The following is a 16053-nucleotide window of genomic DNA, read 5'->3' as shown; positions in this document are numbered from 1 at the left end:
CTTTGAGTTTCATATGAACAGATTGTATTATCTTTTCATGTGTCTTTATTTTGAGCCATAAAGGATTTTAGTAAGTTTCAAGAGTACTATTTTGATACATGCCATAGTATCTGTTTTTTATGAGAAAGGAAGGGGGAAGGAAAGAAGGAAGAAAGGAAGGAAAGAAAGAATGAATGAAAGAAGGAAGGACAGACTCCAGATGTCTTGGACTTTAAAAAAAATAAAACTTTTCTCACTGCCTACTGAGTCAAAAAGATATATAGCAGTAAGTTATTTAAAAAGCAAAGATATTGAAAGCACACACTAAAAGTGCTATGGAATGGAGACAAAGCAGATTTTATTAGTAGATGTTTCATTATTTGAAAAACAAAAACAGTGAACTAAGTGCTAAACTTAGAAATCCAGAAAATTGCATTTAAATAAATTTAAGAAAAGCAAGAAAGGAAAGAGTAAACATAAAAGACATGTTTGTGAATTAAAAGCAGTAGAATGTATAACTCTTGGCAAGCATTCCGGAATAAAAACAAAGGAAGTAGAAATAAAATATTTTAAAAGTCATGTATAATTGCATTTTTAAATTAAAAACCAGTGTGGGGGCTGGGGCTGGGGCTCAGTGGTAGGGCGCCCGCCTTTCACGTGTGAGGCTCTGGGTTCGATCCTCAGTACCACATAAAAATAAACAAAGATGTTGTGTCCATCTACAACTAAAAAAAAAATGATAAAAAAACCAGTGTGAAATATATGCTTTTTATATACACCATGGAGTATTACGCAGCACTAAAAAATGACAAAATCATAGAATTTGCAGGGAAATGGATGGCACTAGAGCAGATTATGCTTAGTGAAGCTAGCCAATCCCTAAAAAACAAATACCAAATGTCTTCTTTGATATAATGAGAGCAACTAAGAACAGAGCAGGGAGGAAGAGCAGGAAGAAAAGATTAACATTAAACAGATACATGAGGTGGGATGGAAAGGGAGAGAAAAGGGAAATTGCATGGTAATGGAGGGAGACCCTCATTGTTATACAAAATTACATATAAGAGGTTGTGAGGGGAATGGGAAAATAAACAAGGAGAGATATGAATTACAGTGGATGGGGTAGAGAGAGAAGATGGGAGGGGAGGGAGGGGGGATGGTAGAGGATAGGAAAGGTAGCAGAATACAACAGTTACTAATAGGGCATTATGTAAAAATGTGGATGTGTAACCGATGTGATTCTGCAATCTGTATTTGGGGTAAAATTGGGAGTTCATAACCAACTTGAATCTAATGTATGAAATATGATATGTCAAGAGCTTTGTAATGTTTTGAACAACCAATAAAAAAAAAAAAAAGTAAGAACGCTAACAGTTTAAGAACGGAACGGGACCCAAAACAACAGCTTTCTGTTAGTAAACCAATACTTGTGATGCGTTTCTTGTATGCAAAGCGTTTTTTTTTTTCTGTTTGAGAAAAACAGCAGCACTTGTTAGAGTAAATAAACTAAAGGTGGTTCAAAAAAAAAAAAAGAAATATATGCTTTTTTTCTTGGAAGTATAAGTTAGTAAATTGAAAAGGCAGAAATACTCAAAGTAGCTGTGATGTGTTAAATGTATTATAGAGTTCCTCCTATCAAGGGCTCTCAGGCCAGTTTGTTTTATGGGTGAGTTCCTTTGCTAATTCCAATGCTATTTCAGTAAATAAGAACAGTTTTTAAAAGCATCCCTAAACTTGATTCTAAAAAGAGCACAAAAAAACCCACCAAATATTACTTTTTAATATTGGTATAAACATTTTATTTAATGCAACTAACCAGCTAGTATATTAAACACATAGTGCACCATGACCTGATTTATCCAAGAGATAAAGGGATAGAATTACAGTGATCTGCAGTGGTGGAGCACAATAGAAAATACTTTCTTCAACAAATGCAGATAATATTTTTTTTGATAAGGATGCTCCTTTATATAGTAAAATATATGAATATTGAGAATCAATGTTCTCAGTAAAGTTTTCAACTTCGAACTTAATTGGTAAACCAGTAACCAACATTCAATTCAGTGGCCTGACAGTCCCAGAAAAGCAATGAAAGTAAGACAGCTAACAACGTCATTATTATTCAATACCATGAGAATTTTGGTTGTTATAATATGACATGAGGTAGAAATAAGAGGTATAATATAATATAATAAGTGTTTATACCCACTTGAAGGTTGGAGATGAAATCTTTATAGATGATAAGATTGTAATCCTCAGGGGAAAAAGAGTTGAAACATTATTAGAATTAATAAACCAGCTAGATAAAAGAAAAGCTCATAAAACTAAATTAGTTTGCTGTTATCAGTTGGAAATATGAAAAGAATCATTTCAATATTTGTATTTAATATTCTAGTTTAAGTCCAATAGAGATGATTCCTTTTCTCTTGGAAATAGTACCTGAAAATATCAAAGGATTGTCAAAATTCATTTTTAGCTCTGGAAATGAGTGCAGGGTTTTACTTATGGCCAGGGAGAATTTCTTCAGATGGTGTGAGGCTGGGATCCAATGGAGGGAGAGTCCAGCCAGCTGGAGAAAAAAACCCACTTGTGAAAACGCGTGAAAGGAACTCATTTCAATAGAAAAGGCTGTGGGTGGAGTTGAGGAAGAACTTGAGGAAATGAAAAAACCCAAACACCAGCTTTTGGATGTGCAGTAGGCATCAGGGTATAGAACTGTCAGCTTGGGCTAGGGATGTGGTTCAGCCTTGGGATGGAGAGCAGAAACCAAAAAACAAACAAACAACAAACAAACCCCACAAAACTGACAGCTTAGTTTTCCATTGGCTGGGACAGATGGACACTTGAACTAGATAAAGATCAAAGAAGGGGCAAGGCTTCCAATATCTCTGGGCTACCCCATACCATTGGAGGCACTTACTAAGAATGAAATTCTTCTCTGAGTGAGATTAGAGTACTATTCAAGTCCATTTTAACTCCCCACACAGGACTACACTTTATAAAGAGGGGCAAAAAAATGAAGGGATGTTTGCCAGGACCAACAAGGAACCAATCTGGGGGAAAAGTAAATGTCTCCTTGTGAAAGATCTTATTTCAAGAAACAGGTGGATATTTAAAGTAATCCCTTATTTGTTTTGAAAACAAAATTTGAAAGGCTGTGTCACCCATGAAAAGGGCAGGAAATGCTACTTTCAAGTGAAAACATAGAATTAAAAACAAAAAGGGAGCAGTGAGGAGCAGACAATCTCTTGATCTTACAATTTCATTAGAAATGCTTGAGAATTCAGCCAGAAACCAGAAAAAAAGAGATGAAATAAATGTTTGAGATGAGTAAAATAGTAAGAGGCAGACTGGAGAGACACAATTTATGTGGAGCACTAACTATGAAAAGGAGACTAGACTATAACTCTGGCAATCAATTAAAATTTGTTTTTAGAAGGAAAATTTCCCTGAACTAGATATCTGACTTTAGATTGGAAGTCCTCAACAATGACAGAAAATATAACAAAAAAACAAAACAAAACAAAACAACAACAACAAAAAAACTTAACTGCATGCAGACAGGAACTGCAAATAATCTAAGATGGAAAAGGTCAGAAGGCATCAGATTTCTTCACAAGACTCAGTGTCAGAAGACCAAGGAACAATATCTGAAGAATTTAGAAAGAAAATAATTGTGATCTATTTTTCTGGAGTTAATATACTCATTTTATTTCACCTTTTTATTCTCTGTTGACTTTTTAAAGTGATAGTCTTTTTATTCCAGAAATAGATGACTTTTCTGCTACTAAATTAAAAATGCCATGGAAGCCGGGTGCCATGGGGCACACCTGTAATCCCAGAGGCTTGGGAGGCTGAGACAGGAGGGTCATGCGTTCAAAGCCGGCCTCAGCAAAAGCAAGGTGCTAAGCAGCTCAGTGAGACCCCGTCTCTAAATAAAAAAAAAAAATAGGACTGGGAATGTGGCTCAGTGGTCGAGCATCCCTGAGTTCAATCCATGGTACTCCCCCCAAAACTAATGCCATGGAGACAAAAATTTATAGTTAGTAGGAAGAAACTTAAATTGCAGATAAACAAAAACATTTTTTTCATGACCTATAATCCCACATTCCAGATGAAAACATTGAGTATTAAGCTTTCCTGCACATCTTTCCAGACTTGTCACCTAGAATCAGTTAAGTACATGTGTAAACTTTATGAAACTCACAGACTGTACTAACTACACATATTACTTACTTTGAAGCCTGCTCTATTTACTTTCAGAATATCATGAAAGTATCTTCATGTTAACATATGTGTACAATGCCATTTTTAACAATTGCACAGGATTTCTTTGTATAGATGATACATCATTTTTGAAATCAGTCATCTATGGGCATTTATTTCTAATTTTACAAGCTAATAAACCATACTGACATCAATATCTTACGTACACTTTATTATACTTCATACTTTGTAAGAGTGCAACTGCTGATTTAAATCAAGTGTACATTTAGAAATCTTGATAGATATTGTTACATTATCTTTTGGTAAACAACACCTACCTCCCTCATAACCATGTTAACACTTAGCATTTTCATTATGTTAAATGTGGGGTAGTCAAATAAAAGAAAAATTGTATCCATTATTGCAGTTTAATTTTTCATATTCATTCATGAGGTGTTAATTCTTGAGTCTTGCCTTGTTATTAATTAGAGCTCTTCTATGCTAATGATATTGTTAGTTTGTCTCATATATTGTACTCTTTTCCTATTTGTGACTTGCTCAGATGTTCATAAGTTTTCAGATATGCAATTTAATAAAAACTATATCTATGTCTATATGCATCTGTATTTATATCTGAAATTGTATATATCTATATTTGATCAGCACTACCTTTCTTTCTCTCTCTCTCTCCCACCCCCCACATTTCTTTCTTTTTTGTATTGAAGATTGAACCCAGGGGTGTTGTAACACTGAACTAAATCCAAGCTGTTTTTATTTTTAATTTTGAGACAAGGTGTCACTAAGTTGCTGAGGCTGGCCTCGAATTTACGTTCTTCCTACTTCAGTCTCCCGAGTTGCCGGGATTACAGGCATGCGCCATTATGCCCACTTTCAGCAATCTATTTCATTTTGACTTTTGTCTTCAGTGTTATGTTTTTGAAGCCTTTATTCCATTTCAACTTATTTGGACTATGTATTGGTTTTAATATGTGAGAAAGAAATCCAGCTTTATGGTTAATCCACAATTTCTCCAGAATGTTTTTCTTTTCTTTTTTTTTTTAAATTTGTTTTAATTAGTTACACATGACAGTACAATGACCTTGGCATATCATACATTTGAATCAGATGGGATATAATTTCTCATTTTTCTGAGTATACAGGTTGCAGAATCACATTGTTCATGCGGTCACGTATATACACACAGTAATAATAATGTCTGTTTCATTCGACTATCCTTCCTATCTTCCCAACCCCTTCCCTCCCCTCACATCACTTCTCTCTACCCAATCTAAGGTAACGCTATTCTTTTTTTTTCTCACATCTTCACACATGTATTTTGTATAACAATGAGGGTCTCCTTCCACCATCCATGCAATTCCCTTTCTCCCTCCCTTTCCCTTCCACCCCTCTATGTGGAGGTAATCTTCTTCCCATGCTCTTCCTCTCTTCCCCATTTTGAGTCACCCCCCCTTATGTCAGAGAAGACATTCCGCATTTGTTTTTTTGCGATTGGCTAGCTTCATTTAGCATTTAAATCAAGTGTACATTTAGAAATCTTGATAGATATTGATATATATCTAATGCCATTGATATTGATAGATTTCTAATGCCATCCATTTCCCTGCAAATGCCATGATCTTATTATTTCTTATGCTGAGTAATATTCCGTTGTGTATATATGCCACATTTTTTTTATCCATTCATCCATTGAAGGGCATCTAGGTTGGCTCCACAGTCTAGCTATTGTGAATTGTGCTGCTATAAAAATTGATGTGGCTGTGTCCTTGTAGTATGCTGTTTTTAGGTTTTTTGGGTGTAATCCGAGAAGAGGAATAGCTAGGACAAATGATGGTTCCATTCCCAGCTTTCCAAGGAATCTCCACCAGAATGTTTTATAAATGATTTTCTGTGGGATGTTAACAGAGTTAATCAAAAGATTCTGTCATCAAATAATTTTAGAAGACACAAGGTTTAAGCAAAACTATCAGATTTCTTTACTGTAAAAACATCTCAGTGGAGATTATTCAATGCTATATAGTTTCAAATGACAAAACACTAGGAGAAATCCAAATATAAATCAGTATTGCATTGGATAAGTACATTATGGCTTTCCCATATAAAAGCATACTATACAGCTGGAAAGAAAAAAATGAGAAGGCTGCTATATATTGATGGGTAAGAACATCTGAGGTAAACTCACAGATAAAAGCAAGAATGAGATGTATTTTTTAAGAAAGGAGAAAATGAGAATATAGTTGTACTTTCTTAGCATAAAGAAGCGTTGGAAGGCTTACAAGGAATTGAAACGTAGGAGCAGGAGGGGGACAAAATGAATGGGAGAAATCATTCCTGTCTGCCCTTTTAGACTTCCTGGTGTATAATCCATGAATATATTACCTAGAAAGATAAACTAGAAAAAAATTTAAAGAGTTTGCATATGCTCAGGGGCTTCAATAAAGTAATATATACATTGCAGTTCTTCAAGCTGGGAGTGATGGTAGGCTAGGCTAGGTTTATTTTTTACAAATTCATTTGAGTGCAGAATCCTACAGTAGTTTGGGGCTACCTAGGTTTCAAAAGAGTATGGAATTATTCTTATGAACTAAACATAAAATTTTATATTCTTGGGATCCTCTTCCCCGCCTGTGTGTGTGTGTGTGTGTGTTTGTGTGTGTGTGTCTGTGTGTAGCATGTGATTTCTGGTCTCTTTCTTCTATCCCCCAGCACTGGGTATTTTGATATCTGGAAGATCACTCTTATCATTTTGTTTCATTTTGCTGATCATCAAGATTACTTCTCATTCAATATTTTCTTGAACTATTTTAATCCACTTATTCTTTTCAAATGATCCACTTTATCAAACACCTACACATACTCTTGAGAGTAGTTTGAGAAGAACTGATACCTTTGCAGAATATCTCATAAAATATATTTCTCAACATTTTCTTAAGTCTAAAACAACAAGATAATTTTCATTATTTTCAAGTAAATCCTGATTATTTCTAAATTGTTCTGTGTTCTTTTGTTTCGGTTGGAAAGGAGATCTCTTATTCACTTTATTTTGGCAAGGATTATTATGTCTACAAGCTCCTTTTTTTTTTCTTTAAGAGATATTACATTTTAACAAATATATTTTTGGCATTATTAAGAGGAATATATGCTTCCTTTTGACCAATTAAATTGGTGAAAATAATAATAGACTTCCTGATAATTTACAAATCTTACTTATTGGAAAAAGCCATTTTTAAAAGCAAAACATTGCTCTTTTAATATAACTTTGAATTTTTTGGTGCATATTTTAACTGGGATGTTCATATGCATATTTGTACATGGAATTTGCCTAAAAGTTTGTTTTGGGAGCTTTCTTTGTTAGTTGTTTAAATCTGGGTTAGGCTAATTCTATATAATAAATGAACAAGATTTCTGTATTGTTCTGTACTCATGGAGAACATAGGGCATTTGAAAGAATTTCCTTGAATAAATTTTGATTCCAGTTGCTTTGGTAAATGTAATTCTTGATCAATATTTTCATCCTTGTCCCTTACTTTCTGAACTGTATCAATTGGTTATTTATGGTTTTACAGAAAATCATTCATTTTAGCTTATTGTCAGTCATGCTCACTGGCCTGGATGGGCTTTATCTTTCTTAATCTGAGGGCAGTTGCTCCAGAAGTTGATTGCAGCTGTCCAAAGGAATCCCAAATGGGCCTTCAGATGGTGTTCCCATCTGAAGGCTTCTAGGCTCACTCTCTGACCTCCTATCTAGAGGCTGCATATGTGCAACAGCCACAGTGGCCCGGGGAGGTTGCCTCCCATTGGGTTCTATCTGCACAACATCTACCAGAACCATAGTGAAATTCCTGTCATTTGTATAGTAACCTTCCTAGTGTCTGCATTAATGTGTGCTTTCCTTTCTTTCTTCCTTTAAACAACAACAACAACAACAAACAACTTTGGTCACTCCAGTTTCTTTCTGGGAGTCAAGGTTCAGGATTTCTTTTTATGCCACCATCTTTCCCTGTAGTGTCAATGCACTCTTCATTCTTGGTTTAACTGCTTCTCATCAACAATGGTGACAACACTAGGGACCCGGGGCTATGTTTATAAATGTAGTGGGTGTCGGGGGAGAAGATGAATCACAGCAGCTAGCATAAACAATCGGTTCTGGAAACACAAATATGCTGACATCCTTGGCCAAGGCCTGCAGCAGGTTGGCAGAGGGTCTACTCTTCCTTTCTTTCTTTCTCTTTTTTAATTTGTCAAATGATCAAGAAGTTGGAAAATTTGAGAAATAATACTGCAGGTGTATTTTCTTTTCCACTTTCATTCCTTGGCAGTGAATTGGTTTTCAATTATTATTATTAATTAATGAATGTAAACACACAATTTTAACTGATTTCTGATAATGGATTATAACATATAAAAGGGAAACTGCTGTGAACATTGGTGATGGCATACTTTTATGGTCTTCTGTTACAATCTGAACTTACAGAGAAAAAGATTAGAGTTAGTATGTCTCCACAAAAATCTCCTGGTAAAGAGTCATGAGTGACACTTCTTTCTAACATCACCTCCTTTCTCAGACTATTGGGAGTTTTTGAAATTCAGAAGAGGCATTTACTTCTTGCTAAAGCTCTACCACAAAGTTATGAACATAGAAGTTTAACAGAAAATGACATATGACCAATATTAATAAATAATTTGGGAAGCTGAAATTCCCCAGGCTGTCCAAATCTCACTTTTATTCCTCATTACAGACTTCTTCTTGGCCTTGGTAGTGGGCACTCTGATGAAGAAGGGTTGACTCCTTCATCTCCTTTGTTCTCAAGGGCATTATTTTGGTTCCTCTAAGACTGCTGTCACTGTATGGCCTGAACAGCATCCACAAGAATGGCCTTGGCTCTGATTAACTTCGAAAGCTATTGCATAGTCCTCATAGATTTCAAAGAAGTAGGGAAGGGAAAAATGCATTTTTCAAAGCCAAACTTTTCTTCTTTATTCCCTTATCTTCCTTCCTCTGTGCTTTCTTCTTCCACTGGGAAGAGGCACATTTGGTCACATATGAAATTGTCCTTCATCACCTGTCAATCAAATTCACCTTTATAAGACTTCTGGGGTAGTGTTGCTGTTTTGCTAGAACAACCTTGGTTAGGCTGCCAGGTTGCAAATTATGTGGCAGACTCAATTACAAATTATGATAATGTGGTATTAATGATGAACCAAGGATCTCATTTTTATGAGTTTTATAAGATTTGCACAATTTTCTATCACTGCATTGTAAACAGAAATAGAGGATGGCAGAGGAAACTGAGCCAGTCCCCCCAGGGACCTAGGGATTTAGCTAGAAGTAGCCTACTTTGAAGTTTGGGGTTTTATCTAACTAGCCAGTTAAGAGAAACCACTGGTTTAATCAATTTTCAAAGGAGGGGATTCACTAATAACATCTGTGTGTGTGTGTGTGTGTGTGTGTGTGTGACATATATGTCATATGTTCAATGACATAGGAAATTACTGGTGACATGGTAAATGAAATAAGCAGATTATAAAATGTATGTGAAATGGCTCATGAATTATGAAAAGATGTTCAACCCAACTGAAATAAGGGACATGTAAATAAACATTAGCTGTAGTGAGATATCATTTTCCCCCCATCAGATAGGCTAAAATCTAAAGGTTTGACAATACATTTTGTTGGCAAGGCCATGGAAAAGCAGGCCCTTTCACACATTGTTGGTGGAAATGCAAATTTGTACAATCTTACCTAGAGAAAAAAATGTCAAAATTAAAATGACATATTTCCCTGTTGAGATTTTAGGCTATAGATATCCTTGAGTGATAGATGTAAGTTATTCATGACAACACTCTGTAATAGCAAAAGGTTGGAAACAATCCAAAGTCCACCAATAAATGACTGCTTGAATAGTATTATACATTCAAAAAGTAGAATACTGTGTAGCTGAAAAAAGAGAAGATCTTTATGAACTCATGCAGAAAGATCTCCAAGACATATTGCTAAGTTAATAAAGGGGGTATAGAATAGTTTGCATAATAAGCTGTTTTGTATTTCAAAGAGGGAGACGATCCACATTTGTGTTGACTGGGATGTCTATTTTGCTTCAAAAGAAACTAAGAACGGTATTTACCTGAACAAATAGTCATCAAAATGTTAGTAAATAATGGAAATATGATTGATTAAAGAAGTCATGGGAATTTTATTATTCACCATAACATATCATATTTTTAAATGTAAAATAGAGTGTAAATAAAGTGTAAATTACTTCCTAGGAAAAATGGCCAACTGCATCTGCAGAATTTTGTGGTCCAGAAGCCCCTGACCTTGAACATAGCAGCAGCAAGGGATGCAAGCCCTGACTAGATGAGCCTTGTTCTCAGATTTTACATTTGCCACTTCTCTCTGGGGACAAACATTTGGTTTATCTTCCCTTAAGTTGGGAAAATTCAGGGGAGCTGGCACATAGGAGTGAGCAAGATAAAATGCAGCTCAAGTAAACATCAGGATGGGTGGGGCTAGACACATGTTGAGCATTCAGAGGTAAGTTCCTATGGAAAAATGTCATCCTAGACAAAGCCCCACACCTCAGAAAATAATTTCTTCTGGAGAATTTTTGGGTTATCTCAATGAAATCAGTTTCTTAAGGTTTGTGAAAAAAGAAAAGAAAGGAAACTTTGCTGAGTTTTTAAGTTTTAAGTTAAAAAATGAAATATATATTCCAGAAAATGGGTATGTCAAATTATCTGGTATTATTTGTACTTTTAAAGCAAATATTCATGCTGCAGCCCCTGAGATGAATATATATAACAATGTCATCCCCTCATAAATACTTTTCACACAACAGTCTTTATTTTCATGGTGACCACTTCCTTGCTTACTATAAATGTAGTTTTGCTACTTACATATTTCAAAAAATGTCATTTTGTTTTGCTTGTTCTAGAACTGTTTTTGGTAAGAGCTTTCAATGTAATGTGAAGCTACATTCTGTTCATTTCATTAGCAATATAGTATTCCTTTACATGCTTGTACCACAATTGTTTATCCATTGTACTGATGATAGACATTTAAAATATCTCCGGTGGAAGGCATTTAATACTGAGAGCCAGCACGGTGGCACATGCCTGTAATCCTAGAGACTCAAGAGTCTGAGGCAGCAGGATCACAAGTTCAAGGCCAGCCTAAGCAACTTAGCAGGGCCTTAAGCAACTTAGTGAGACCCTGTATTAAATTAAAAAATAAAGAAGAGTGAGGATATGGGATGCTGCTTAGTGGTTAAGCACCCCTGGGTTCAATCCCCTGTGCCCCCTCCCCCAAAAGGAACGATGCCAATGAACACTGTTAGGTGTACTAGGGTACATATGTGCATGAGTTTCTCTAGCACCTCCTAGTGAAGTTTTGAGTTTTGGGATATGTACACCTTCTTTTCTTAGATACATGAAAATATCTTCCAGCATAATTTTATCAAGTTAAACTTCTAGCAATCACCAAAATGCTCATTGCCTCATATCCTTTGAAAGTTTGAAATAGTTTTTTCATACTTATTAACATTTGCTAGTTTGATAATGTGTAATAATATCTCATTATAGTTTTAATTTGCATTTTGCTGGTGAGGAATGAAGTCATGTGCCTCTTCACATATTTAACAGATATTTGGATTCTTTTTGTGTGTGAAGTGTTATGTTTCAATACTTTTGTCCATTTTTAAAATTAGATTACCTGCTTTCACAATGCTTCATTTAATCAATATATTAATAAAGAGTCCAAATGATGAATGATTAGGCTTGAAGGTATATCATGTAGCCAGAATGCATTTGTGGCCATCTATAACTTTTTTTCATAAAATGCTTTTATGTAATTATTGGCACAAATTATCTGAGAGACAAATTGGGCTTAAGCATCTGCTCAGCACGCTACCCACTGCTGGTCATCTGCCAGTGGACCCTGATCAGTGAATGATACAAATGTCGGTAGTTAACATTCAGCAGCCCTTAACCTCACACAGGGCCCTGAGCTGAGCACTTCGTGTGGGTTCTTTTATTTGTTTCTCTGAAAACCTCTATGTGGAATGTGCTGTTAGGCTTAGGGGCTTAAATGAGTGGACTGTTTATGTCTCAATAAGAGAGTGATGGGCCTAGGAGATGACCCCTCACCTAACTCCAGAGCCTACACCCTTACTCTAATAATAATAATTTCTAGTTACTTTACTGCCTCAAAATAAAGTTTCCATCTGGTTTCAAATTTGGGATTATTCTGGGGGAAATGATCATCGTTAGTTCTAAAAGAAGAGAATATAATTAAATACTTAGTTTAGACATGGTAAAATATAAATTCCCTAAAAATATAGCACGATATACATAGAGACACTGACAAAAAAGAAAATAAGCTTGCATAAAGCTTTGCTATGAACTTGACTTAATGTTTGTACCACAATGAATATACAAATGGGGAGTATAGACACTTAAGGCTTGCTATTGTATCATTCAATGTGTTCAATACATTGAATGATTGTAAGTTAGATTCATTTTTTTTTAAAGTTAAGATGATTAAATAGACAACAATAGCAAACCTCAGCATGCATCCAGGAGCAAGCTACTCTAAATTTTCAAATCAAGGAAATAAGACAATCCAATGCATTGAGTTTGGTCTCAAAGGGATTTTTCTCATCATTAATAAGCATAACACACCCAAATATTCAAAACTAGGGCTCTGAACATTAACGTTTCTTGGCTTCCTCAGGGGTCTGTGGGAACATAAATCTACTTCCAAGTTAAACTTCAAATTTGTTGTAAGATAAAAGAACCGTCAGTATTTTGAAACAAAAATCGTAGAAAGCTGATCAGGCTTTGAAAAAAAAAAATGATGAGAACTAAAAAGAAAGCCACGGTCTGGGGTGGAAGTTTCTGGAGCAGTTTAAGGAGGTCCCCCCACCCCCACACACTTTTGAATAAATCTTTTGGCTTGATCACATTAACGGATGCTGCACAGCTTGTAAAGCTATGTTCTTTCTCCCGGTGAGACCTTGCTCAGGCTTGTAGTTCCATTTGAAAGAATAATTTTCAATGTCTCCTTCTAGGCTGAGCATTAATCCCCCCACTGCTTGATTGATTAAATCCCACTGTCTGTGCCTGGAAGGTGATGTCTGAGCTTTATGTATTGTTTCCTGGCAAGTCCCATTGCCATTTTCTGTGGAACAGATGTGGCAGTGTAACCATGTGCAACAGGCTCTCCAGCCTTCAAATCTTGGGGGCATGACAGGTATAGTGTCTCATTTTTAACATTTAATAAATTTACAGTCCTCGTGAATAAACTGGTTCATGAATTTGGTTCATAACTTTTGTATGGCGTTTAATAGCTGACAAGGTGAGAATACATTATTTCATTTGATCTTTACAACAGTTGTTTATGGGAAACAGAGCTTTATTATCTTCCATTTTTGGAAGGAGAGGCTATGCACCTTGCCTGGGTTCGCAAGGCTAGGGGCCATCTTACAATTAAAACCCGGAACTTCTGGATTTTAACACCAAGGTTGTTCTGTGATTCGCATAATAAAAACAAGATGGGAGAATTATAGAGGACTTTCCAAAGGACCTACTTTACCCATGTGCTGTGAGTACAGAAAACAAAATGACAACATAAATGTCACATTGCTGCTAGCTTGAGCAGAACAAAACAAAGAAATAAACCATTTCAGTGTTGCCTCCAGGATAAGAAGTATTAGAGAAAATTGCTAAGATACTTGGAAAAACTCTGTGACCAGCCCTCCTCCTGGAAGATAAGCAGGCCTTCCCTGTTAGGGCTCTGTTAACTCCTCAGTTCTCAATGCCCTGGTCTACATTCTCAGCATTTCATATGTGCTCTCTTCTCACAGGGCAAAACCCAGGAAGGTAGAATCTGAGATAAATGATTCAAGAGCAAGCATCTTATTTAGGAGAAGGAAAAAAAAAAAACAAAACACCCTCTGGCCCAGGTTCAGGAAAAGAATGGTGGGTCATGAAATGCATATTGTAGAACTAGGTACCTTCTGGGCAATTGGAGATTCTTCTCATGATTCAAACCCAGAGACATCCCTCCCAGGGGGAGGGAGCAGAGTGTGTATAGGCCAACTCCCCTGTCAGTCATTGTTGAGAGCTGCCAGGAGTGGCAGGAACTTCCCCACCCTCCAGTGCGTGTTGTAGGAGGGCAGAGGGGCAGCATTAATGCTTAGGAGTGGCAAATAAATGGGGATTTTGGGAGGACACTAGCTCTCATAAAATGCCTGAGGGACATGGTGGGACACCCATAAGTCTGATATAACAGGATCAAGGTCTCACCCATTTTTTTTTTAAATGGTTTTTTCAAAGTCCAGAATAGTATTTGGGGGTATTTTAATTTGCTCATAATTGTGAACATAACCTGATGTCAGGGTGGATTTGAGAAATGTCTATAGATACACATTAAATTTTAACTGACGAGGAATATGGAAAGAAAGCAGGAACAATAGAGCCCTGAATCACAGCAGCTTCCGAGAGGGACAAGTCTCTACTCACACTTTCTCATAAATCTTGTCAGGGTGCTCTGGCCACTCGATCATGCACACAACTCTGCTGGGCATGGTCTCCGTGGTTGAGTAGTAGCCCTGGGGGAAGGCCAGCAGGAGAGCCAGGACCCAGATGACGCAGATGACCACTTTGGTGGCTGTGGCTGAGAGCCGGGGCTGGAGGGGATGGATGATGGCCATGTATCTGGAACAGAGAAGAATGGACAACGTTCTGATTTGGTCATCAAAATCTGCCCACAAAAATGTTCCAGAAACACTTTGATTCCTGATGACGTTTTCCCAACCTGTTTCCATATTTTATCCTTAAGTTTTATGGCTTCTGACTCACAATGCTAAAATCCATACGAAAAATCACCAACAGTCATGTGCTACATAACAACACTTTGGCCAATGACAGACCACATACATCGAGGTGGTGCCATAAGATTGACTAACAACATAGTAGTTGTCCTAGTTTGTGTGAGTACACTGCATGGTGTTCGCACAACAATGACATTGGTTGATGAATTTTGCAGAATGTGTCTCCTTTCATTAAGCTGCATATGACTGTGGTAGTTTTTAAAGCCCTAGTGGGGCATGATAAAGGTTATCAATCCTGCATCAGAAAACAGGGGCCGGAAGGCAACAAACTAAATGGTGAACTAAATGGTATCATCTGAATGAATACATCCACATGTTTGAATTTGTGCACAGCCTCTAAGATGCTGCAGAGATGTGAGGAAAAAATAAATACTACAATCAGCATTTTATATCAGTTATAAACACATCAATTCTGCCTCTTTCATTTAAAAGCCATCTCCCTATGTGTATTTTTCTTACAATGTTTATGGATTTATCTCTTAAAATATTCATCTGTTTTAAAAAGTTGCAGCTATGTTTTTTTATACATCATTTGGGGTTTAAATATTATTTGACCAAAACCTCAAAATCACACATTTGATTCTCTGGCATGCAGGTATTTCTGGTCTCTGTGGGACAGAATGGTCCATGAAGACTTCAGAAACGCACAGACAAATAGCAGCACATCTGTCAGCTGGCTTCGTGTAATTCCACATAATCCTTTCATTGTGTTTTCTGAACTCCTACAACCTTTGGGCAAGAAGTGGGACAGGGTAATAAGGAAAGCAATTTCATTCAGCATGCATTTTACAATTTTCACTGGGCACCTGCTGCCTGCAGAACACACCCTTTCCTTCTGGGCATTGAGGATCTAATTTCTCCAGGGAAACAAGGAGCATCAATAAGCAACCACAAAACCCAACGGTAGGAAAAATGACCTCAAGCGGTAATCTGATCAGTACCTTAGAGCCTTAGGGAG

At 36.5% G+C, this 16053-nt stretch overlaps 1 protein-coding gene across 1 annotated transcript in view; it reads right to left on the bottom strand.

Annotated features, from left to right (window-relative positions):
• The window catches only part of Tacr1 (tachykinin receptor 1), a 155063-nt gene that overhangs the window by 63351 nt on the left and 75659 nt on the right, over positions 1 to 16053 (bottom strand). The window contains exon 2 of the mRNA XM_046432361.2: positions 14725 to 14919. Within this exon, the coding sequence (XP_046288317.1) occupies positions 14725 to 14919 (195 nt within the window). The remainder of the gene's footprint in view (positions 1 to 14724; positions 14920 to 16053) is intronic.

The sequence above is a fragment of the Marmota monax genome, unplaced genomic scaffold (genome assembly GCF_021218885.2).
Source record: "Marmota monax isolate L192 unplaced genomic scaffold, Marmota_monax_Labrador192_F-V1.1 WCK01_AAM20220418_F8-fsc00106, whole genome shotgun sequence".
Classification (NCBI taxonomy): domain Eukaryota; kingdom Metazoa; phylum Chordata; class Mammalia; order Rodentia; family Sciuridae; genus Marmota; species Marmota monax.
Note: the sequence above shows the minus strand (reverse complement) of the source record. Positions and strands in the feature narration are given on the sequence as shown.